General features: G+C 44.3%; 1 protein-coding gene across 3 annotated transcripts; it reads left to right on the top strand.

Annotated features, from left to right (window-relative positions):
* On the top strand, window positions 1-25,571 carry LOC120041396 (zinc finger protein 574-like). 3 transcript variants are annotated; one of them, XM_038986350.1, is made up of 10 exons: window positions 1-86; window positions 1,739-1,896; window positions 4,822-6,445; window positions 6,669-6,907; window positions 7,156-7,335; window positions 7,773-7,870; window positions 9,884-9,978; window positions 12,291-12,439; window positions 22,784-23,071; window positions 24,445-25,571. In XM_038986350.1, exons 2-10 carry the CDS (start codon window positions 1,741-1,743, stop codon window positions 25,039-25,041), a joined length of 3,426 nt encoding a protein of 1,141 aa, XP_038842278.1. In that variant the 5' UTR covers window positions 1-86; window positions 1,739-1,740; the 3' UTR covers window positions 25,042-25,571. The 3 variants fall into 3 exon arrangements, with proteins under 3 accessions (XP_038842278.1, XP_038842280.1, XP_038842279.1); XM_038986352.1 differs by having other exon boundaries at window positions 4,825-6,445; XM_038986351.1 differs by having other exon boundaries at window positions 47-86; window positions 1,715-1,896.
* The last annotated feature ends 1,396 nt before the right edge of the window (window positions 25,572-26,967 follow it).

Genomic DNA, 26,967 nt, shown 5'->3' on the forward strand with positions numbered 1-26,967 from the left:
CAGACAGCCAATCCGCTCAAGCCTTGTTAACATGTTGGAACAATAACACAACTTGTTTCTTCAAGAGATAACGGCTTCAGTTTTCGGTGAGTTATTTTGTAATTATCTAACTTAATTCATTTTTTTATGGGTGGAATGTGACATCAGCCAGGATAACATTTCAGGGACTGATTTCTGTTTTCACGGAGTCTCAACGGGGGGAGACAGCCAACGTTTACATCGAAACTGCAGCCGCCATTACACCACCGAAGAAGTGAATGCCACCCTTCTTCGTCGTTTTTACAAAGCACATAAAATATCTTCAGAGCGACTGCTGGCAGACAGTGGTGGATTAGTTTAGCTAACCTAACAACTGACTTGTATTGATAAAGCTCAAGCAGTTTTAATGTGATATTAATCGTGGTAATGTAGCTAAACGTTGCTTGAGGAAATGCTAGCTAGCTGCCTGTCAATCAATACAGAATAGGCTAACGTTATTTATCTTCCCACAAACCTGCAGAAACTAACTATAGTAACGTTAGTTGGCTAAATTAAACCCAATATAAACTTGCCAGTGCCACCAGCGAGTGAGCCACCATATAACAAGATGGCAAACAGCTAAATTGCTGACCTCTGGGATTTGTCTGGAGTCTGGATCACTTTAGGCATTAATTTGGCGCCATTCACTAATTTGCACTGTAGTGGCCCAAGTTCGTGTGAACGTATTGCAATGTGCAGTACTTTAATGTCAGTACACCATTCCACTAAAAGGTATTAGCTGTTTGTCGTATTGTGTTGCATGTTATTCTCTGTAGTTCTGTTGGGAAATTATAAAGCTGTATAAAGTAGCCTACAATAATAGATTATTATTGCCAGAAGATACTCTACCATTACACTTGTTTACACATCTGCACTGGGGTCGGAACGCAATCATGATAACTTTAAGACACTTGAGCCAGCACGAGATATGGGTCGGGAAACGTACCTCTATGCAGGGATGGGATATGCTACTGTACTCCAAATTTTACCTTTATCCACACTGCTCCATCGAGAAGATGGAAATTCTGCTAGTTTTCCCAGAAAACAGTCATTTTCATGCTCATGCTAGCTAGCAGTAGTCACAGCAGCCATTATGGAATGGCATGTCCACTGAATGACACTGCTATTCCAAATTGGCTGCGGTGGCTACTGCTAGCTAGCATGAGGACGAAAAAGCAGTAGTGTATTTTTTTTATAACCCATCCACCCTCTTTGGAGGACAATAATTGCTTTTTTTTTTTTTTATACATATACATACATTCTCTACATTTTAGGAGCACCAGCGTGGACAAAATAATAATTACCTACTGCCATTTTGTCTGAAAATTCAAATCTGTCTGACCAAATCTCAGGAACATATGAAGATACTAATTTCCATCAGTAGAGGGCAATGTTTACAACATAACGTCAATCAAATCTTTTTACATCGTTCCCATTTTAAATGAGGATTTGCCAGCATTTATACATGGGGTAATACAACACATTCTCAATCGGTCTCCAAATAAAGATAATGCTATTTAGATGCATCAGCTCTGCGTATATGGTGGGGGGGATAGGCTACATTTAGGTTATGTTAATAACATATTAGTTAGGCTATATTGTAGGCTAATAATTGAGTGCACGTGTTGCTTGCAGACATAAAACAGACCACCCAACCTGAATTGAATATGATCAGTAATGCACTGTTTTGGTCTAGATCTCCTCTCTCTCCCTGTGGCAGGTATGGCGATGGATAGTGCCTCTGTGTACATGTGCTTCCCCTGCTACCAAGAGTTTGACACCCTGGAGGAGGTGCTGGCCCACCAGCTGACCTGCACCACAGAGAACGTGGGGAGTGGGGCCCCCACCCCCGTCTCCATCCCCTTCCTACAGACTCAGGTAATAGTGGAAGCTTCAAACTCCATGGACATTTAAACTAAATAGGCTAGGTCTAGAACATTGATAAACAATAACTTTTTATTAAACTTCTCTCATCTTTTGCACATCTAGGCTAAATGGTTCTGGATAAAAGCGTCTGCTAAATGGCATATATTATTGTTATTGTTATATTACAATTTATTAATGCAATAGAGTGTACATTTCATAGTGTCGCCATTGTTGTGCTCAAGGCCTCCCATGTGAATTGGAGAGCCTTGTGAGGCTGAAGCATAATTCCAAGTCCACACGCGCAGAGCCGTGATAGTCCGGCGGTCCGTCTGTGGGGGAGGCACAACCCGACCGTGCTCCTTCAAAATTCCCAACCAACGAGGCTCCAGTTTGTATGTGGTGACAGTTGGAAAAATAGCTTGAGCCGCACTGAGAATTCAAAAATGAAAGCCAACGGTCCAATAGTCTAGAACACTGCTGTGCAGACGCGTACATGTTTTGGACTCTGATAAGCGCTGTAGCCTACAAAACTGCACTGCATTCTACCCAGTACAAAATGAATTAGATCCTCCGTTAAGACATACATAACCAGGAATTTTCAGTTCACTTGTTTGTTGAGTCATAATAGGAAATTAGATGACCAGCACTGTCTTTGTTTTTTGTTTTGTTTATTTTTGGGGGATAAAAATAAACAATACAATATTCAATAATAGATAATAGAAATAAAATAAGATGACGGATTACATTACTTTCTACATCAAATATTGAGTTATAATATTTCAATGTACAGATACTTTTTCTGTTACTATGTAATTTGAGGGAACAACACTGTCCTTGTTCTCACTGTATCGCTACCTCGTAATGACAGCTACAGTATGCTCGGAGGTTTAAAACGGTCAGTCGTCGACCGTGAGGGACGCTTACCAGCGTCACTCTCCGAAACGTGTCCCCAGCCTCTCATGGTGACCGGTCTCCTCAAGCTCAGAACCATAAAGCATGGTGTCATGAGTGACAGGCAGATTACATCTTGAGTTGCCAGTGGGGAGAGAAAAGGAACGTGAAAGATGAATCAGTCAGCTCCACCCCTCCTGATGGATGGCTCATTGGCCTCCTCACAGATGAATCAGCTGTGGAAACACTAAAAACCTAAGTGCCTTATGGCATTCTGGCCCCTGCTCTGCCGTCAGCTGCCTTATTACTACCATTCAGACTTCATTAGCTAGATTATCAGAATTTCTGTGTAACATTAAAGGCGACATTGCTATAAAACGGGGTGTTTACATTTCAAATGAATGTAGGCTGCTATTATACCAAACGGTTTTTAACTTGACTTGTTCAGATCCAGAGAACTGGAATGCCATGGAAGAGGCCTAGTAGGAAGTTAGAAGCTTTGCTTTTTAGCATTACAAAGGAAGATGGAAAATGAACAGAGGTAGAACCACTTTGTAATATGTATGTATTTAATTACATTCCTATTACCCATCTTGCTTACCAAGAGGGAAAAGATTAAGTGTTATTAAAAAGAAACTTCAGCAAAATGGTGTGCTCCCTCAGTTACTTTAATTACATGTTGACCCATGTGTAATATTTTAGTGCACTTCCCGAGTTGAAGTCCAGTTCTGGAATCGTTAATTAAATCAATGAATTATGGTACAGGCCTCTACACACTAGCCAGGCTGACTGACCAAACAGGCCTATGGGCCCTGGTCAAAAGTAGAGAACTATAAGGAATAGGATGCTATTTGGGATGTAGACACAGTTTCCTGTCTCAAGTCCTTCTAGGAGACGGGATGTAGACACAGTTTCCTGTCTCAAGTCCTTCTAGGAGACAGTGACTCAACCACCAGCTTCACATTGAAAATGCTCTCTCATCAAGAACATATTAATACACACATACATGACACTATTTCAAGAGCTCCGGGTGGTCCGCAGTAATCGTTTTTGCCATGTTGGATAAGAACAGTGTCAGCAGCAGTTCAAGTTACGTAGTCTGGTTTTATAACTCAGCTCCCTTACTGAGCTAAAACGCTGAGTTGTGAGTACTTACTCTGAAACGAAATAAATAGTCTTGTAATGGTGATTTAGTTCATTTGCGGCATCAAAACAAGCAACCAAAAAGTATTTACTATGACTATGGAGATTTAACTATATCCATAATAGCAATCTGTTTCTACATACGATACTAAATAAGCTGGTAGTACTCAGTCTAGGCTACTAATAACAGAATGAGCCACAGTGGTGCCTCTGCATGAATGAAGACACTCCTGAATGAACACATCATTAACCTTGATGGTTCTTATCCTAATGGATCAACGAACAGTTCTCAAACGCCACAGACTGACCCTCTGAACTCAACTGATAGGCCTGTGATATTTATCATCGCCCTGCCCCTCAGTCCTTCCCCTCCCCTCAGAGAAACCCTCCCTCCCCGGCTCTGTTGATCTAAAGACTGCTCTGTCTGCTCTCATTGACCCCTCTGTCCTCTGAATACTCTATTACTATATTCCTCTATTGTCATCCCTCATCTGCCTGACAAAAACACTGTTCCTGTTTCATTTGACTATGGACTTTTTCAACAACAAAAATATTGTCACATACAAAAATATTGTCACGTAGGTGCAGTGAAATGTGTTCTTTTACAGGGTCAGCAATAGTAGTACGGCACCCATGGAGCAAATTAGGTTTTTCACCTTGTCGGCTCGGATATTCAAACCAGCGACCTTTGTTACTGGCCCAACCCTATAACTGCTAGGCTACCTGCTGACCTGTGATGGTATTGCTATCCAGTACTGCCATGGAAACCTCCATTGTTGGGTGGAGGAGTTCTTTCAATTTGACACCAAAAAATATTGATGTTTTCGTTCACTCATTATTGTCCAGACTGGTCAGCTTGTGTTTTGTCTTCTTTTCTCGCATTCTATTTTTCTCTCTCTCCAGCAGCAGGTATATACCCAGCCCATTGCTCCATCGCCTGCCCCTCAGACCAAGGCCAGTGTCTCTTCTGTGCTGCCCAGCTCTGGTGCACCAGGTCTGGCCATGGCTAGCCCAAAGAAGCCTTCCTCAGGAGACCAGCCCAAAATCCTGTACCAGTGTGGAGACTGTGACGCCCTGTTCCACTCCCTCATCCTCTGGCAGCAGCACCGCAAACATGGTCAGTGTCTGCAGACCAAGGCAGGACCCACCCAACCACAACCAGAAGAGACCGGCTCTGGATCTGGATCAGAACTGGCCCCAGAGGGAGAGGGGAAGCACGATCAGGCTGAAGTGGAGGTGGACCTGGGTCCAGATGAACAGAACGAACCAAACTCAATGGATGACCAAGAAGGAGGAGGGGGCAAAGGAAGAGGGAGAGGAAGAGGAAGAGGAAGGAGTCAGGAGATGGCACAACAAACCCAGCAGCAGCAGGATGTAGTAAAGTCTGAGCTGTCAGCAGAGAAAGAGAAAGAGGAGGATGGGATGAGTGCAGAGGACACATCAGCCACCCTTGATCACATGTATCTGCCAAACACCACCAACAGAGGGCAGGAAGGAGGAGAGGAAGAGCCAGAAATAGAGAGCATAGGGGAATCCACTGGATCTAAAGCCTCTGAGATCCAGGCTCAGGCAGCTCATTCATCTACAGAGGCCCAGTCTGCAGCAGACAGACAGTCCATCCCTGACCCCGCTCCCTCCCAGGACCCCCCCGACCCCACTCCCTCCCAGGACCCCCCAGACCCTGCTCCCTCCCAGGACCTCCCAGCCGATGGCCCTGGGGAAGAGCAGACGTCCTACTACTACAGGATGAAAGCAGCCAAGAAGCTCAAGCCCCCGTCCAGCCTGCTGTGTGTGGACTGTGGCTCCAGCTTCGGCATGGTGTCTGAGCTGGTGACCCACCGTAAGGCCCAGCATGGCCTCAAGGAAGCCCTGCACCACTGCACCGTGTGTGGGGAGAGCTTCCTCAACACCACCCTCTTCCTCTACCACCGCAAGCAGCACAAGGAGAAAGCCAAGGAGGGGGTCACACAAACCCAGGCCCAGGGAGGACAGATGCAGGATGCAGATTACCAGTATTACAAAATAGTAACACTGCAGCAAGAGGTGGTGGAAGAGATGGTGGAAGAGTCTGAAGAGGAGACAGCGGGGGTGGTGGATTCCCAGAACAATGGAACTGAGGAGCAGAACCAGGATGGAACCCCCTCTACTTCCACTGTCTCTACCTGTGCTCCGGTTCAGGTGCCCAAGGTGGTCCAGGGCCAGAGTTTCCTGTGTGCCCAGTGTGGAGCCAGCTTCAGTAAAGAGCCAGAGCTCAGTGCCCACCGTAGGGACAAGCACGGCCTGAACGAGCCCCTCCACCACTGTTCCCAGTGTAACCAGAGCTTCATGAACACCACCCAGTACCTTTACCACCGACGCCAGCACCGTGGGGAACCAGGGACTGGGGCAGGAGCAGCCGCGGCCCCCCAGGGAAGCCCCCGCGCCCCCAAGAGGATGCTGTCCCCCCCTGCCGTCTCGTCCAGTGCTGCGTCAGGCTCACCAGCGAAAATACCTGCTATCAGGATACGCAGCATCAACGATCTCAAAGGTAGGTTCAACCCAATGGCAGCTGGGTTCAACCCAATGGCAGCTGGGTTCAACCCAATGGCAGCTGGGTTCAACTCAATGGGAAGACTTAACTCTGCTGTAAGGGTGCCTGGAATCATAACTGATTCCAATCCATACTGAATATTGCTAAGTTTCACTATTGTTTAAGGTTATTTTGACAGAACGTCGCTAGTTTCTGACCATGCTCTCTCCTCATTGGGCAGAGAACAAAGACCAAGGTAAAGAGGTGAATCCAGTCATCCTTAAGGAAGAGCAGGATGAGAAGACTGTAGTGGGGGAACAACCGGACACCAACTTCCCCCCTCCAGCCAAGCTGATGCAGGACTGGTCCCGCACCCCTCTCCCCCACGTCTGCCCCCACTGTGGCCAGACCTTCACACGCAGGGGGTTCCTCCGCGCTCACGTCTTCAGCCACACCGGAGAGAAGCTCTTCACCTGCAAGGTACTGCTAGACTGGACATGTGTTCTATTGAAAATGCTGTGAAATATTGATGTTAATGACTGAAACTAGTTGTGTATCAACAAGTAGCAGGAGTTAGTTAGGAGTAGCTTCCTATTATATACTTAATGTTTATTTTTCTGTTTAATCTATGTGACAATCTTAGTGCTCTTGTGCTATGTGAAATAGCTATGTTGTACTGGGCTTCTGTCAATCAAATTCATCCTCGTTCTTCTTCTTGGTTAATTCAGGTGTGTCAGAAGTCGTTTGCGTCCTCTCCCAACCTGCTGCGCCACAGCTTGACCCACATGGGCACCAAACCTTTCCCCTGCTCCGTGTGTGGCAAGCGCTTCTCCCAGCCGGGCGTCTTGAAGAGGCACGGCCTCACCCACAGCCAGCCCAAATCCCGCCGCCGCAGGTCCCGATGGAAGGTCAGGCACGGGGGGAGTCACTGCACCCTATAGTACACTATTCCCTATGTGGCGCACTACTTTTGACCAGGGCCCATCGGGTCCCCATCGGGCTCTGGTCCCCATCGGGCTCTGGTCAAAAGTAGTTCAATATATAGGGAATGCGGAGCCATTTGGGACACAGCCCTGGATTACCTGATTGTTTTTAGAATGTCTTACAATCCCCTGAGAACATCTCTGAACACACCACAGACAAGCCCTGGAGAGCCACAGTGTGAACAGGATTTTGCTCCAGCCCAATCGGGTGTGTTGATGCTGGGCTGTAACAAATATCTGTACACACTGAGGCTCTCTAGGATCGGAGAAATTCAGGAATGCTATTTGTCTTTACGTTAACATTGAGACATGCTGTTAGTTGTTTCCCCTGATGTTGTGCTGTGTCAATGACATCCCTGCAGAAGAGGACACCAGAGGGGGAGGATGGAGAAAGCCAGCTGTTCGCCTGTCCCAACTGCACTGCTCGCTTCCAGACTGACCAACAGCTGCAGGAGCACAGGTACGGGTGTGACTGGGCTGGGACTCAATTAAATGTGCAGGTTGAAATCAACCCCAAAGGCCTGTTTCACAGAACACAGGTGACACATTTCAATGTGTAAGTTACCTTGATTGGACCCTGCTTGTTTTACAGGGAGAAACAAACACACGACGGTACTGTATTTACAGTGACAGTAGAGCATAAGACTGGACTGAGAACAGGAGATGTGCTACACATAACCCAAACACAGGCCGGACCCTGTTCCGACACAGTGAGGGGATTTAGACAGAGTTGTTAACAGAGATACCTCAGTGCCCTTGAGCCCTCGCCAGCGATGATTGGCAGGCGGGCGGCGGTAAATTAAGATGATAACGATAAGGGGAAGGATGACAAAGCGATGGAGACAGACAGGCTGAGGAACTAGAGGTGGGGGATGCGGGGAGGGAGGAGGTGAGGCAGGAGAAATGATCCGGGGATCAATAGGAGGGCGTGATCAGGGAGTGAATGAAACGTTACCCTTGAACTGCTTATCAATGTGTAGTTGGGGCGAAGCAGGAAGTCCCAGCGTCTCTGCAGGGTACAGTCCGTATCCCTACACCCCCTCTCATTAGCGAACATTGGGGGGTGTAGAGATGACCTGGACTGAAGCTTAAATTCTCAGGGTCATCTTGGCCTAAAATATTGATTCCTATTGTCAGCCCTGTGCAGAGGGATGATCGACCAGACAGTTTATATAGGGCTGTAAGTGGTCCACAGCACACACACTATGTTTACCATCTAATATTAAACGATGGGGTTAAGTACCTTACAAATCCATTATCATCAGTCATAAATTATACGTAGAACACAATGTATTTTCAGTGATTCATAATCATTATTTCTTTAGCTGGCCTGATACCCACACTGACCATCTAGGACAGTGTGACGAACATTATCATTACCAAGGACATTGACTCAGCTGCTTGTAATGCATTGGCTAGTGGCGAGCACTAAAACACCTGGTAACCAGGGTTGATTAGAGAATCTGAGGGTTTTAATGCTGGGCTAGAATAAAACCTTGACACTGCATGACTGTAGTTAAGAGTTGAATACCTCCACTGCTGAAGCAATGTGTTTAGGTGAACTCTTCCACCACCCTGATATCCACTACTGCAGTGTTTCCCAGCCCTGGTCCTCCAGTACCCCCAACAGTACACATTTTTATTGTAACCCTGGACAAACACACCTGATTCAACTTGTCAACTAATCATCAAGCCTTCAAAGAGTTGAATAAGGTGTGTTTGTCAAGGGCTACAACGAAGCTGTGTACTGTTGGGGGTACTGGAGGACCAGGGCTGGGAAACACTGCAGTAGTGATCAAACACAACACTGATCCAGCCAGTTAAATACATCCCAGGGGTTCTCCTTCCTCTCCTTCCCCCGGGCTATATCCTGCCATTATAGAATGGATAAACATAGGCTCTCATATCTCATCACACACTGAAACCACCCGTTTATCTGCAGCCATTGTATTATATGACACACCTAATGACTCCGTATTGAACCTTAAAAGGCTTAACAACACGGTTAAGCACTCAGGTCTGGAGGTAATCCTAATACTGTGACACTAAGGTGATAGCCAGCATGTGGTTGTGTGTGTTATTCCTCCTCTGTGTGGATGAGGATTACAGTGGGCCCTTGAAGCGTGGCTTACATGCATCTACAAATGACACACTGCAGTGTTATTAGTACCAGTGAGCTGCTGCACATATTGTTGATGATGGTGCTCCTTTTGTCCCTTTTCCTCACAGCTTTATTTCTTTCTCAGCTTCCAAGAAAAACATATTGCTCATTGCAGTACTGTATTATAGCCCTCGTTTTTTATCGCTTTTTGTTTTTCTCTCTCTCTTTTTTTCATTTTCTGCTCTGAAAACCCCCCAAAACATTTAGTGTTATTTTTGTTGTTGTAATTTATTCAGTAGTGTATTACTAACATTAGTTGTTGTTTACACTTCTTTCCCTTTTCTCTTCCGTTCATTGTGTTCTGTCCATCAGACTGCTCCACACCAGCCACCCGTTCCCCTGCTCTGTCTGTGGAGAGGCCTTCAAACGCAGGAAGGAGCTGGACCTGCACTCCCTCATTCACCAAGGTAGCGCCTCCCCTCTCCTCTCAGCTGCCCTCCTCTCTGTGTGTCTGATAAACACTGGACGAGACAGAGACCAGTGCCCGTATCCAAGCGTCTCAGAGTAGAAGTGCTGATCTAGGATCAGTTTAGCCTTTTAGATCATAATTAATTAGATTATAAGGACAGTGGTGATTATATAGTGTGGCTGTGAATTAGGGAAGCTGCTCATAATGGGGCTCATTTCCATGTTAAGTATGCAGAAGTAATCCATGCGCCTTAGTAATAATTAGGGGTATAATGGTTCACCAAACTTATGGTTCGGTAGGTATTGCATTTTTGTGGTCACGATTCGGTTTCTATACAGAGGGTAAATGACCGGATTGTTATGTTGGGCCTCAAGTTTCCACACAGATGTTGCATTTGTAACCATGTGGAAGGTGTGTATTTACCAGATGTGAAGTCGTAAATACCAGTTGGATGCACTCATGTGATTTGAACTCGTTGAGAAACGAGGATTAGTTAATGACCAACAAGCTGTGTCAACTATAAACTAAAAGTAGAGCTATCACGCTTGTAAACAAATTATAGTTAAAAAACTACACTAATAGATTGCTTTTTATAAATAATGTTTTGTTGTTGAATTTAACTGCCGAAAATGCTGTTATAGAGGTAATTTCCTTAGTAGGTGACGTCAGAGGTCACCATGTGGGAGAAGTGGATTCTCAGGATGATAGACCAGTTTCCCACTAGTAATTACTCCGTTCAAGTGGATTATTCCCAGTTGTATGTGGTAAATTCCCACTTGGTTATGAACGCACTGTGACACTGCCTTCTTCAGTGTCAGATGCGTGTTTGTAGCGCGGTACATCTCCCACTCCGGGGTAATGTGATGGGCTGTCACTATAAGCTAAACACAGGGTGTATTGACCAATTCATTGAAAACTTCAGCTTTGGTTTGTCTATATAGAGCGGGTACAACCTGTTTGCTGAAATGGGTGCAAGTGGGAAGTTCGTACCTGGCTCGAGCACTTTCACGAGAAGTTAAAACCCCCTATTCTAAACCACCGGGAATGGATGCATACCCACGGGTATAAACCAAAGACTGTAAAAAAATATATAAACATAGCCTACCTATCGCTCTTGTAATTTATTTGGCTTGTTCAGAATCAGCTGCCAAGGGCTACTTGAATGCAGAGGGAAGACGATGTTGTGTAGTTTCTTTGCGTTTCCATCTTACTCTGGTATACTGGGGCCCACTGGTGGTGTTGCTGTAAATGTGTCAACATATTTGAAGTGTTGTTAGCTACATAGGCTATTCTCGTTGAGCGTGGCGACTTAGTGTTACCGTTTTATCCACAACTCTATCCATCACCCCTGTAATCCACTGGGAAGCCTAAATGTTCCCAAACTGGGGATTTAAAAGATGATGGAGGATCCTCCAATTCTGGTCTATCGAATCGACCCCACCAATTAATGGTTCACGGCAACGTAGCTGTCGCTGACCTCATCAGTGCGGTCGGGGTCAGAAATGACTGCATCTCAGAGAGAGAGATGTGATTGGTTGGAATTGATCCATTGATTATTAGTTAATGCTCTATTGATGGAGAGGATCCTTATTAAATGTTTCAACGGAGGGCTCCTCAGGGGAGACTGGTGAACGCTCCAGCCGGGAGGGAGGATTTTGCTGGGTTGGCGTTGCCATGGTAACTGTAGACGCCGGTGGCTAAGATGGGGAAATATCAAAGCTCAGCGTCTTCTCTCATCTTCTTTTTCTCCTTTAGCTACACAGAAACAGACAGAGAGCCTGAGAGTGTTTACCAACATCCAGACTGTCAACAGTAGTGCATGTGTCTGTCTGTGTGTCTATAAACAAGTTACCTTAAGCCACATACTGTAGCCTATACTGAGTGATGACAATACAGAATACCCTGTAACCCAGTGTGTGTTTTGGTGGGTAGGGACAGGAGAGGCCTGTGACCAGGGCCTGTGACTGTCTAAATACCCACTCAATCTATACATCCCTGTCCTTTCCATGTTTAGTGTATTTCAACTGATTTCATGTTTTTATTGTATTTTTATTTAACCTTTATTTAACGAGGTAAGTCAGACAAGAACAAATTCTTATTTACAATGACGGCCTAGGAACAGTGGGTTAACTGCCTACGACAGATTTTTACCTTGTCAGCTCGGGGATTCGATCGAGCAACCTTTCTGGCCCAAAGCTCTAACCACTATGCTACCTGCCGCCCCATGTACACTCTCGGAACACTGTTTGGACTGTGATAAACACTCATTTAGTAAGTGATTAACTCATTCTGCCCACCCCATCTCCCCAGATAAGGAGCCAGTGTTGTGCCCCCACTGTTCCTCCCAGTTCTTGAACCAGTCAGTGTTGGACATTCATCTGCAGCGCTGTACCAGCTCAGTGGAGGACAAGACTGTGGGCCGCGGCCGGGGACAGGGACGGGGACGCTCCATGGGACAGGTACACTGGCCGCCTACTCTATACTAGTTATTCCTTATATATACAGTGGGGAGAACAAGTATTTGATACACTGCCGATTTTGCAGGTTTTCCTACTTACAAAGCATGTAGAGGTCTGTAATTTTTATCATAGGTACACTTCAACTGTGAGAGACGGAATCTAAAACAAAAATCCAGAAAATCACATTGTATGATTTTTAAGTAATTAATTTGCATTTTATTGCATGACATAAGTATTTGATCACCTACCAACCAGTAAGAATTCCGGCTCTCACAGACCTATTAGTTTTTCTTTAAGAAGCCCTCCTGTTCTCCACTCATTACCTGTATTAACTGCACCTGTTTGAACTCGTTACCTGTATAAAAGACACCTGTCCACACACTCAATCAAACAGACTCCAACCTCTCCACAATGGCCAAGACCAGAGAGCTGTGTAAGGACATCAGCGATAAAATTGTAGACCTGCACAAGGCTGGGATGGGCTACAGGACAATAGGCAAGCAGCTTGGTGAGAAGGCAACAACTGTTGGCGCAACTGTTGACCACAGTCTCAAAGAAAACCATTAGTAACACTCTACACCGTCATGGATTAAAATCCTGCAGCGCACGCAAGGTCCCCCTGCTCAAGCCAGCGCATGTCCAGGCCCGTCTGAAGTTTGCCAATGACCATCTGGATGATCCAGAGGAGGAATGGGAGAAGGTCATGTGGTCTGATGAGACAAAAATAGAGCTTTTTGGTCTAAACTCCACTCGCCGTGTTTGGAGGAAGAAGAAGGATGAGTACAACCCCAAGAACACCATCCCAACCGTGAAGCATGGAGGTGGAAACATCATTCTTTGGGGATGCTTTTCTGTAAAGGGGACAGGACGACTGCACTGTATTGAGGGGAGGATGGATGGGGCCATGTATCGCGAGATCTTGGCCAACAACCTCCTTCCCTCCAGTAAGAGCATTGAAGATGGGTCATGGCTGGGTCTTCCAGCATGACGACGACCCGAAACACACAGCCAGGGCAACTAAGGAGTTGCTCCGTAAGAAGCATCTCAAGGTCCTGGAGTGGCCTAGCCAGTCTCCAGACCTGAACCCAATAGAAAATCTTTGGAGGGAGCTGAAAGTCCGTATTGCCCAGCGACAGCCCCGAAACCTGAAGGATCTGGAGAAGGTCTGTATGGAGGGGTGGGCCAACATCCCTGCTGCAGTGTGTGCAAACCTGGTCAAGAACTAAAGGAAACGTATGATCTCTGTAATTGCAAACAAAGGTTTCTGTACCAAATATTAAGTTCTGCTTTTCTGATGTATCAAATACTTATGTCATGCAATAAAATGCAAATTAATTACTTAAAAATCATATAATGTGATTTTCTGGATTTTTGTTTTAGATTCCGTCTCTCACAGTTGAAGTGTACCTATGATAAAAATGACAGACCTCTACATGCTTTGTAAGTAGGAAAACCTGCAAAATCGGCAGTGTATCAAATACTTGTTCTCCCCACTGTATATGTCTACTGTAGTAGTATGATACCTTATATACATGTCTACTGTAATAGTATGATACCTTATATACAAATCAAATCAAATTGTATTAGTCACATGTGCCGAATACAACAGGTGTAGACCTTACAGTGAAATGCTTACTTACGAAATCCTTAACCGACAGTGCAAAATACGGATAAGAGATAAAAGTAACAAGTAATTAAAGAGGAGCAGTAAAAAATAGCAATATATACAGGGGGGTGATGGTACAGAGTCAATGTGCGGGGGCACCGGTTAGTTGAGGTAGTATGTACATGTAGGTAGAGTTAATTAATGTGACTATGCATAGATGACAACCGAGAGTGGCAGTGGTGTGGAGAGGTGGGGGCAATGTGAATAGTCTGGGTAGCCATTTGACTAGATGTTCAGGAATGTTATGGCTTGGGGGTTGAAGCTGTTTAGTAGCCTATTGGACCTAGACTTGGCGCTCCGGTACCGCTTGCCGTGTGGTAGCAGAGAGAACAGTCTATGACTAGGGTGGCTGGAGTCTTTGACAATTTTCAGGGCCTTCCTCTGACACCGCCTGGTATAGAGGTCCTGGATGGCAGGAAGCTTAGCCCCAGTGATGTACTGGGCCGTTCGCCCTACCCTCTGTAGGGCCTTGCGGTCGGAGTCCGAGCAGTTGCCATACCAGGCAGTGATCCAACCCGTCAGGATTAGAGGTCGACCGATTAATCGGAATGGCCGATTAATTAGAGCCGATTTCAAGTTTTCATAACAATCGGGAAATCGGTAATTTTGGACGCCGATTTTGTCGATTTTAATTATTATTATTTATTTTTTTATGTATATGTTGTTGTTTTTTACACCTTTATTTAACTAGGCAAGTCAGTTAAGAACACATTCTTATTTTCAATGACGGCCTAGGAACGGTGGGTTAACTGCCTTGTTCAGGGGCAGAACGACATATTTTTACCTTGTCAGCTCAGGGATTCAATCTTGCAACCTTACGGTTAATTAGTCCAACGCTCTAACCACCTGCCTCACGAGGAGCCCGCCTGTTACGCGAATGCAGTAAGAAGCCAATGTAAGTTGCTAGCTAGCATTAAACTTATCTTTATAAAAAACAATCAATCAATCATAATCACTAGTTATAACTACACATGGTTGATGATATTACTAGTTTATCTAGCGTGTCCTGCGTTGCATATAATCGATGCAGTGCGCATTCGCGAAAAAGGACTGTCGTTGCTCCGTGTACCTAACCATAAACATCAATGCCTTTCTTAAAATCAATACACAGAAGTATGTATTTTTAAACCTGCATATTTAGCTAAAAGAAATCCAGGTTAGCAGGCAATATTAACCAGGTGAAATTGTGTCACTTCTCTTGCGTTCATTGCACGCAGAGTCAGGGTATATGCAACAGTTTGGGCCGCCTGGCTCATTGCGAACTAATTTGCAAGAATTTTACGTAATTATGACATAACATTGAAGGTTGTGCAATGTAACAGGAATATTTAGACTGATGGATGCCACCCGTTAGATAAAATACGGAACGGTTCCGTATTTCACTGAAAGAATAAATGTTTTGTTTTCGAGATGATAGTTTCCGGATTCGACCATATTAATGACCAAAGGCTCGTATTTCTGTGTGTTATTATGTTATAATTAAGTCTATGATTTGATAGAGCAGTCTGACTGAGCGATGGTGGGCACCAGCAGGCTCGTAAGCATTCATTCAAACAGCACTTTCGTGCGTTTTGCCAGCAGTTCTGCTGTTTATGAATTCAAGCCTATCAACTCCCGAGATTAGGCTGGTGTAACCGATGTGAAATGGCTAGCTAGTTAGCGGGGTGCGCGCTAATAGCGTTTCAAACGTCACTCGCTCTGAGACTTGGAGTAGTTGTTCCCCTTGCTTTGCATGGGTAACGCTGCTTCGAGGGTGGCTGTTGTCGATGTGTTCCTGGTTCGAGCCCAGGTAGCGGCGAGGAGAGGGATGGAAGCTATACTGTTACACTGGCAATACTAAAGTGCATATAAGAACATCCAATAGTCAAAGGTATATGAAATACAAATCGTATAGAGAGAAAGAGTCCTATAATTCCTATAATAACTACAACCTAAAACTTCTTACCTGGGAATATTGAAGACTCATGTTAAAAGGAACCACCAGCTTTCATATGTTCTCATGTTCTGAGCAAGGAACTTAAACGTTAGCTTTTCTACATGGCAAATATTGCACTTTTACTTTCTTCTCCAACACTTTGTTTTTGCATTATTTAAACCAAATTGAACATGTTTCATTATTTATTTGAGGCTAAATTGATTTTATTGATTTATTATATTAAGTTAAAATAAGTGTTCATTCAGTGTTGTTGTAATTGTCATTATTACAAATACATTTTAAAAATCGTCCGATTAATCGGTATCGGCTTTTTTGGTCCTCCAATAATCGGTATCGGCGTTGAAAAATCATAATCTGTCGACCTCTAGTCAGGGTGCTCTCGATGGTGCAGCTCTAGAACCTTTTGAGGATCTCAGGACCCATGCCAAATATTTTTCAGTCTCCTGAGGGGGAATAGGTTTTGTCGTGCCCGCTTCACGGATGTCTTGGTGTGCTTGGACAATGTTAGTTTGTTGGTGATGTGGACACGAAGGAACTTGAAGCTCTCAACCTGCTCCACTGCAGCCCCGTTGATGAGAATGAGGGTGTGCTCGGTCCTCTTTTTCCTGTTGTCCACAATCATCTCCTTTGTCTTGATCACGTTGAGGGAGAGGTTGTTGTCCTGGCACCACACGGCCAGGTTCTGACCTCCCCAATAGGCTGTCTTGTTGTTGTCGGTGATCAGGCCTACCACTGTTGTGTCATCGGCAAATTTAATGATGGTGTTGGAGTCGTGCCTGGCCGTGCAGTCATGAGTGAACAGGGAGTACAGGAGGGGGCTGAGCACACACCCCTGAGGGGCCCCTGTGTTGAGGATTAGCATGGCGGACGTGTTGTTACCTACCCTTACCACCTTGGGGGCAGCCCGTCAGGAAGTCCAGGATTCAGTTGCAGAGGGAGGTGTTTAGTCCCAGGGACCTTAGCTTATTGATGAGCTTTGATGGCACTATGGTTTTGAACGCTGAGCTGTAGTCAATGAATAGCATTCTCACATAGGTGTTCCTTTTGTCCAGGTGGGAAAGGGCAGTGTGGAGTGCAATAGAGACTGCATCATCTGTGGATCTGTTGGGGACGTATGCACATTGGAGTGGGTCTAGGGTATCCCGGAGGATGCTGTTGATGTGAGCCATGACTAGCCTTTCAAAGCACTTCATGGCTACCGACGTGAGTGCTACTGGCCAGGTTACCTTCGCTTCCTTGAGCACAGGGACTATGGTTGTCTGCTTGAAACATGTACAGTAGGTATTCCAGCCTCAGTCAGGGAGAGGTTGAACTCATGAAGTCTGAGATTTCCCAGTTCTGAGTTTCCAGTTGTTTTCAACGCGGCAGAAGTCATGCTGGCTTGACAGCATGGCCAATGTATTCAACCTTTTCTGGCCCATGGCGTTGTGTGTGAATGTTTATAAAATTAAGCTTGGAAAAGAAACCCTTAAACCCAGACTTGGACCACACACCATCTCCACCGAATAGCAGGCAGGAGAAGCAAAATAGGGATTGCTTTGCAATGCTTGCAGTTAGCCACTGATGGTTTCCAAACCACTCATTGTTGGATTTGTGATTTCCAACTTGTGTAATGTTTACGTCCAATGGCCGATGAGCACCGATACGTTTTATCTATAATTTCTCTTCATATGACAATGATTGAAAAGGATGTGCCAGTAAATGGTCGACGTGATTCATGATGAAGACTGCTTGTCTAGCTTGCTAGCTAAGATTTTGAAAGTATGATGTTGACATGATCAGTCCAATCAAAGCTACGGTAGATATAACGTGATTTGACGTCATTTTATCCGTGGCCAATGACTTTGAGCCTTCTTGGATGGGTACTTCTAATGTAAATCTATGGTAGCACTCAAGGGGGCTTGATCTTTCAAGCTCTATCTGTAAATTTTGTGTAGATGTGGTGTCCCCGTGAGTGACAGAACACTGAGCCAATCATGGTGCAACTAGAGAAGATTACCAACCCCTACGCTCTGCATTTTCAGCCGGCTACCCCTCCACCACATAAAGCACTGAGCTAGGCTGAAACACCTGCATTTTGGAGCTGCCTTACTCAAGAAAGCAAAAAAGAGACCATGTTTTTATGCGGCTTTATTAACACATTTTTATAATATATATATTTTTACATTGTTTTGCAAACTGATATGTCACATATCAGTTTGCAAAACAATGTAAAAAATGCCCCCCCCCCCAAAAAAAGCCAAAATAACATGCAAAACACTCAACAAAAAACAAACAATTTATTTGTGATTTTTATATATTTTTTGTTGTTGTTGTTGTAGCTAAACATGCTCTGCCCCATCTACCCTGAATGACGGGTCGCCACTGTGCAAATGCACATGTGCACATTGTTGTGTCTTTGTGATCATTAAAGTGAAGACTGTTATTTTATCAAATCAATTCTCTGTAATTATTATTACGTGATTAAACTAATCATGTACATGTAATTAACTAGGAAGTCGGGGCACCAAGGAAAATCTTCAGATTACAAAATTATGATTTTCCTAATATAACTCTTAGTCTTCTAATGAATGAATTATTCTTTACCTCACGTTAGTCTCATTCCGAACGTCGTAAATCGTTGGTTATCTGCACGAACCCAGCCTTTACTAACTAACTAAATAATGCATAAACAAACAAACCGTAGATATGGTTACAAGGAAATGATAGGGGATGTTCCCTAGTGGGCTAAGCCGATATGACGGCTTGGTGGACAAAGGGAAGTGGGTCTGGACTGAGAAGGGCGGGAATTACAAGAGTCACTACACAGTTGATAATTATATTGATTGAAATGCTAATCCTTTGCACATGAAACCTCACTCATTCGGGAATCATTGCAATCAATATATATTTATGCTCAGTGTGTCATCAGAGATCTCTGTTGGAATCGTCCGTCTTTCTGTTAGAGAGACGAGCGGATTAACTTTCCATCTGCTTCCAAGAAGTCTCTCGTGGTTAGAATGGATACGTCCCATTCAGAAATGTTCTTATAGAATAGATGTTTTGGCGGTTGGTCGACAATTCCTAGCTGTAGACTAGTAGACTACTAGTAATTAGTATCGAAGATTTGCTCTTATTCTGTCGGTATCGATAGTCTCAGAGTTTAACCATTTCCACCGTGTAGCCAATGCTCCACGTTGTTTGGTTAGGAATTTAACAACCATTACAACCTTAGCTTATAGAGAGGTTTTGTGGTCTCTACTCAACCTTCGCCCCCTCAGCTTACCGAGGTACGCGTGGTCTAAAGAGGTTTTCTGCAGGTGGGGGTTTTATTCGGAACAGTAGAAAAGGGCTGTTCCATGACGCCAGATCAATGTCTGTGCTCATGGGGGCGGGTCAATGACTTAGTTAAACTTTAAAGGGAATACAATTCTCTCACATTAACGGTTTAAAATCACATAACATAATTTCACAAATAGTTTCATATTTACTCATTCATTTTATACAATAATTAGATGCAAACCTCATCCTGTATAAACAGAGTTATGGTAATGTGGCTGTATTGTCTTTCAATGAGGTCACAACATGAAAGAAAACGGACCGGTCTTAGCTGGCTTCTCCACCGACCATTTACACATTCTCCAAAACATAGATATTGTTCAGTTCTCAAGTTCTGTGATGTAGATGTTCCTTTGTTCTACTGTGAAACTCTCTCTCTCTCTATACTGCCTAGCCATGAGGGAGAAAGTCTCCTCTAGGAATTTACGACCTGAGATAAAAAGAACCTGGGTGTCGGGGGAAGAGAGAGGTGGTGAGAGAGAGGGGGATGGTACTCGCTATACCCAAAGAGGGCCACGTCATGACAGTATGGAACAGTCAAAGCAAATTGACGTTGTTTCAAGACAAAAGTTTGACCAAATTGTTTTACAGTATTTGAAAAAATATTGATCTCTGGTTAAAGATGGAGTTTTGACGTCGATTATTCATGCCCATCCCTAGTTCAGTCTGTTTTCCACCAGACACTGGGATATTCATTCGTCTTTCAGCAAGACGGTAACCTAAAACACAAGGCCAAATCTGCACTGGAGTTGCTTACCAAGAAGTGAATATTCCTGAGTGGCTGAGTTAGTTTTGACTTAAATCTGCTTGAAAATCTATGGCAAGACCTGGAAATGGTTGTCAAGCAATGATCAACAACCAATTTGACAGAGCTTGAATAATTTTGAAAATAATAATGGGCCAATGTTGCACAATCCAAGTGTGGAAAGGTCTTAGAGACTTACCTAGAAAGACTCAAAGCTGTAATTGCTGCCAAAGGTGATTCTAACATGTATTAGAATCACTCAAGGGGTTGAATACTTGTCTAATCAAGATATATTCGTTTTTCATATTTTTATTTAATTTTTTTTTTTTTTTACAAATGTTCCAATATTTCTTCAACTTTGACAGAGTATTTTGTCTAGATCGTTTTCAAAAGAATTACAATTATATCCATGTTTATTCCACTTTGTAACACAACAAAATGTGGAAAAAGTCAAGGGGTGTGAATATGTGAAGGCACTGTACAGACATAGATACTGTAATAGTAGGATATTACTCTACACTAGTTATACCATATATATATATATATATATATATATATATATATATATACTGTAATAGTAGGATATTACTCTACACTAGTTATACCTTATAGACATAGATACTGTGATAGTAGAATCTTACTCTACACTAGTTATACCATATATATACAGTGGGGAGAACAAGTATTTGATACACTGACGATTTTGCAGGTTTTCCTACTTACAAAGCATGTAGAGGTCTGTCATTTTTATCATAGGTACACTTCAACTGTGAGAGACGGAATCTAAAACAAAAATCACATGGTATGATTTTTAAGTAATTAATTTGCATTTTATTGCATGATATAAGTATTTGATACATCAGAAAAGCAGAACTTAATATTTGGTACAGAAACCTTTGTTTGCAATTACAGAGATCATACTTTTCCTGTAGTTCTTGACCAGGTTTGCACACACTGCAGCAGGGATTTTGGCCCACTCCTCCATACAGACCTTCTCCAGATCCTTCAGGTTTCGGGGTTGTCGCTGGGCAATACGGACTTTCAGCTCCCTCCAAAGATTTTCTATTGGGTTCAGGTCTGGAGACTGGCTAGGCCACTCCAGGACCTTGAGATGCTTCTTACGGAGCAACTCCTTAGTTGCCCTGGCTGTGTGTTTCGGGTCGTTGTCATGCTGGAAGACCCAGCCACGACCCATCTTCAATGCTCTTACTGAGGGAAGGAGGTTGTTGGCCAAGATCTCGCGATACATGGCCCCATCCATCCTCCCCTCAATACGGTGCAGTCGTCCTGTCCCCTTTGCAGAAAAGCATCCCCAAAGAATGATGTTTCCACCTCCATGCTTCACGGTTGGGATGGTGTTCTTGGGGTTGTACTCATCCTTCTTCTTCCTCCAAACACGGCGAGTGGAGTTTAGACCAAAAAGCTCTATTTTTGTCTCATCAGACCACATGACCTTCTCCCATTCCTCCTCTGGATCATCCAGATGGTCATTGGCAAACTTCAGACGGGCCTGGACATGCGCTGGCTTGAGCAGGGGGACCTTGCGTGCGCTGCAGGATTTTAATCCATGACGGCGTAGTGTGTTACTAATGGTTTTCTTTGAGACTGGTCCCAGCTCTCTTCAGGTCATTGACCAGGTCCTGCCGTGTAGTTCTGGGCTGATCCCTCACCTTCCTCATGATCATTGATGCCCCACGAGGTGAGATCTTGCATGGAGCCCCAGACCGAGGGTGATTGACCGTCATCTTGAACTTCTTCCATTTTCTAATAATTGCGCCAACAGTTGTTGCCTTCTCACCAAGCTGCTTGCCTATTGTCCTGTAGCCCATTCCAGCCTTGTGCAGGTCTACAATTTTATCGTTGATGTCCTTACACAGCTCTCTGGTCTTGGCCATTGTGGAGAGGTTGGAGTCTGTTTGATTGAGTGTGTGGACAGGTGTCTTTTATACAGGTAACGAGTTCAAACAGGTGCAGTTAATACAGGTAATGAGTGGAGAACAGGAGGGCTTCTTAAAGAAAAACTAACAGGTCTGTGAGAGCCGGAATTCTTACTGGTTGGTAGGTGATCAAATACTTATGTCATGCAATAAAATGCAAATTAATTACTTAAAGGTGTCATACAATGTGATTTTCTGGATTTTTGTTTTAGATTCCGTCTCTCACAGTTGAAGTGTACCTATGATAAAAATTACAGACCTCTACATGCTTTGTAAGTAGGAAAACCTGCAAAATCGGCAGTGTATTAAATACTTGTTCTCCCCACTGTATATATATACTGTGATAGTAGGATATTACTCTACACTAGTTATACCTTACAGACATAGATACTGTGATAGTTGGATATTACTCTACACTAGTTATACCTTACAGACATAGATACTGTGATAGTAGGATATTACTCTACACTAGTTATACCTTATAGACATAGATACTGTGATAGTAGGATATTACTCTACACTAGTTATACCTTATAGACATAGATACTGGGCTAGTAGGATATTACTCTACACTAGTTATACCTTATAGACATAGATGCTGTAATAGTATGATCTTATTCTACACTAGTTATACCTTATATATATATATATATATATATATATATATATATACTGTGATAGTAGGATATTACTCTACACTAGTTATACCTTATAGACGTGTCCCTCCTCTCTGCTCATCCAGGTGGAGTGTGATATGTGTGGTCATTGCTGTATGACCCAGGAGGGTCTGGACCTCCATCGGCTGTCCCATACGGGTCAGACCCCCCTGCGCTGCCCCCTGTCCCCCTGCAGACGGCGCTTCGCCTCCAGCTCGGCCCTGGGGGAGCACATTGTGGCCCACTGCCAGGGGACTCTGGGGAAGGGCCGCGGCTCCAAGAGGTTCCACTGCCAGATCTGTGGGAAGGACTTTGCCTACACCTCCACCTTCAACGTCCACATGAGGATCCACACCGATGAGAGGCCCTTCGAGGTAAGGGGGTGGGGAGGTGGAGATGATTGATTGTTTGTGTGTGTGTGCGTGGTGGGTTATCTACTGTGCACGACTGACGTTCGTTATAGTGTGTCTTGTTCTGAGGTAATTTAAAACACAGTCTACTACAAGGGATCAATTGTCCGTTTTTTAGCAGAAGCAGAAAAGGCCGTCTGGACAAGACTTTGGTCGTGGTTCTGCCTGTGGTTACTTTTATTATTGTTTCATTCACTTCTCACTTCCCCCCTGCTGCTCCCCCAATGGACATTCACCCTGCCCCACCCCCCAATGGAAATGTATCATTGTTACAGTTATAAATATGTATATGTTATTATTTTATTGTTTTATTCACTTCTCTTTTTGACCTGCACCGTTGGAGCTCGGAGCTTAACAATGTCACTGTACCCTGCAAATGACATCTGCGACCCTGTGCATGTGACTAATAAACTAATCTTATAATCTCATCTAAAAAATACAAGCTGTGGTTGTGGTCACCCCAGTTTATTATGTACGCTGGTGTCCTCCCTCCCTCTCTACACTTCCTATGATTAATGAGTGAGGCTGAGTTAGAGCCTACCATCTCCCCTCTGTGTTACTATTCTGGGACCCAGCACCATTGGGCAGCGTCCTAAACTCAGGATCAACCAGCCTCTCTGCTCACTGTGGCACAATCTGTGGCAGAACAGCCCCAGGCTTCTATAGTTCAATAACAATGTAATCAAAGCTGTAAAGGTATTGGTGAGAATGTCCCTGCCGATTCCCTCTGGTTCTACTAATGGTAGGCGTTGTCTCTGTGGTCATTCAGTCTGGCAGACAGGCAGGTAACACTGCTGTGTGGAAAATATGAATGTCCTGCAGTAGTAGTGCAGCTCTGTTCTGTCAGCTTCTTTTTTTCTGTTCTGTCCCCTGTGTCCCTCTTTCTGTTCTTTATCTCTACCTACCATTGTCCTCTGCCCTCCCTAGATCTCTCTCGCTCTCTCTTTCTTCTCACACATTGTTTTTCTACCCCTCCTATTCTTCTGCCTCTTCAGCTAGAAGTGCTGTCTCTACTAATTTGGAGAAGTCTTTCAGAAAATATGTGTTCATAAGTTTTCAAGATATCAAATCTATGAATTTTAATGTCCGCTCTTCTCCTCTTGTCCTTGTTCTCTCATTATGTTTTCCGATCCTACCCATCCTTCTCCCCTCCACTCTTCTTCCTCCTCTCTCCTCTTCAACTTCTCCTCCCTCTTTCTTTCCGTTCACTCTCTGCCTCTCTTCTCTCTCTCCTCTTCCCCTTTCTGCACTCTTTCCCCCTCTGTCTCTCTCCTCCTCCCCTCCCCCACTCTCTGCCCTGTCTCTCCCCCACATGTCCCCTCCTCCTCCTCTCTCAGTGTTCTACGTGTGGGAAGCGTTTCCGCCAGCTGCCCCACCTCAAGGACCATGAGCGTATCCACAGCGGCCTGCGGCCCTTCTGCTGCTGGGTGTGTGGTAAAGCCTTCTGTGTGGCCGGCCGTCTTACTGAGCACGCCCGCATCCACAGCGGAGAGACGCCCTACACCTGCCACCACTGCCCCTCAGCCTTCCGCTCACGCTCCAACCTCGACAAACACATCCGTCTCCACGACGACGGAACGGGTGGAACCACGGCCAACGACGCAGAGGCGGAAGGGGCGAGGGTGCTCTTGTCTACAGGGACGGGGTCAGGTGGCGAGGGGGAGTCGGCGGTGCAGACCATTCTGCTGGTCCAGGCGGATGGAACCACAGAGGGGGTGATGGTGCCGGCCGTGTCCGTCTCAGAGCACTCCTCTGGGACTATGTTCTCTGGGCAGGCTGGGTCCTCCCAGGTGGTGTTCTTGGGTGGTCAGGCCATCTCTGTCCCCTCCCTGTCAGCCATCATGGAGGGACATGAGATCCCCTCAGTCACTGTGGTAGAGGGACAGGATGTACCACACACCATAGAGTTCATCCTAGAGGAGACCATCTCATAGAGGAGACTGTAGAGGAGGAAGAGGGTAGAAAGGAGAGAGTTTGTGATAGAATGTATTAGAGACTGAGACAGTTAGACTGAAAGAGGGTAGGATTTTCAGTTAGTGTTGAGTTAAATCAAGAGGTATAGTTTTTCTGTTTCCTCAGTGCCGGGGCTATTCTTGTTAAATGGTCCGAAATATTGTTTAATCGACTTAAATGATCTACGCATCTACATATGAATTGATTTTGACAGAGTTTAGTGAAGGACCGGATATGTGGCCCTTAAGCTTTGAGAGGTGCTTCTTAGTTTGGAAGAGCAGAATTGATTTTAAATGTTGAAATCGTGCAGCGAAGCCAGTGAAGCAAGCAGCAGTTGTATGGTAAAGCATTTATCGTGTTTACAATGAGAAGTTGATTGAAAAGCTGATTGTAAAAGTATTCCCAGAGTGTGTACCGTCAATATTATTTAGAGTGAGTTTTATCAGGGTTGGACTTGAGTCGCCCATAAAATGTCCTCTGTTTTCTTTTTAATAAAAGGCTTCAGCTTTCACCATTTCTCCAACGCTTCTATCATTTTATATGGAGGATGACACGTGGTCCTCGCCCTGAAATATCTCACACATCAGATAGGATGGCCTTTATGGGCCCCACTGTAAATCCACAACGCTCTCGCTTGACATCATCAATATGGACTTTCTGACACAGGTACCTACCGAGTCACAGAAGCAGAGCTCAGGAGAGCAGCAATATGAGATATCCCCATACAAGTCATGTAATTACCCAGGATATTTGTTTCAATGTTTGTCACTGTGTGTTGACGTATATAGATTTAACAGTAATGTTAATATAATGTCTATGACATAAATATGAATAGATTACGTTAATATTGTAATTCGTATGATGAAGAAGGAGAGGATTTATGATGATCTCAGCTGAATGAGGAAGTACACATCATATTGCTGTATCATTATGCTATAGTGGATAGCTAGATATCAAAAATAATGATCTAATTTGTGTTTAAATGGAAAAGGGCTTGATGTGCTAGACCTTTTCCAGTGCTGCAGCAGCTCATAATCGTAATCTAAAGCGCCGTTTATGACTGTTGCACACCCAGCGAATGCTGACTGGAGCGTTTTCACACACAAACACTCTGTCTTGATTTGTTTTCATGACATGAAATGAGAAATGCTGTTGATTGTGTTGGAAACGGAGAGAGAAACTGCCTCATTTTAGCATAGGAGCCAAGTATGAAAACATGTTTTGTTGTTTTCAGCCTTTCATGGGAAGAGAAAATGTATTCAGAAAATGTAACAGACCCTCACTAAGGTGAGATAAGGAACCAGCAGTCTGTTATTGGTGAGAGCTTAGTATGTCTTGGGGATATGATCTTTGTGCATAACTAAGGCTTGAATGCAGAATAAAGATGTTTATTAAAACATCATGGTGGCCAAAAAATCAGAGTGCAAGAAATTGCATATGTGACAGCACCTATTGAGTATCTGTCTGGACATCCCTGGAATTCTCAGCTATGTTTCATCCATAAACACTAGAAATACCTGACCCTCAGAGATAATGTGCCTGTTCAGCGCTGGGCCTGAACCTGCTGACATTACAGGTGGAGGGCGAGGGGAGCGGCCCCTGGGTTTGGGGTTTAGCACTGGGGACAGATATAGTAAGATAGTATTCACCCTGGGTAAATAGAGAAGAGGTAGCCTCTACTTAGGTGACGTGATGGTATCTTTGTTAAGGACGTAAGTGCATCATTGTCGCCATCTTTGCTGTCATTGCATTGAAGACATTGACGTGATTATGTATTATCCCATATGCCGTACTGTAGAGCCAGTGTATCACATCTAGAATATTGCTGTAGTGATTTTACAACCGAGAATGTTTAAAAACCTTTTTTATTTTATTATCTTGGGTTCCCTTATGAATTCCTGACTTTA

Source organism: Salvelinus namaycush, unplaced genomic scaffold, assembly GCF_016432855.1.
Source record: "Salvelinus namaycush isolate Seneca unplaced genomic scaffold, SaNama_1.0 Scaffold457, whole genome shotgun sequence".
In the NCBI taxonomy this organism is placed as follows: Eukaryota; Metazoa; Chordata; class Actinopteri; order Salmoniformes; family Salmonidae; genus Salvelinus; species Salvelinus namaycush.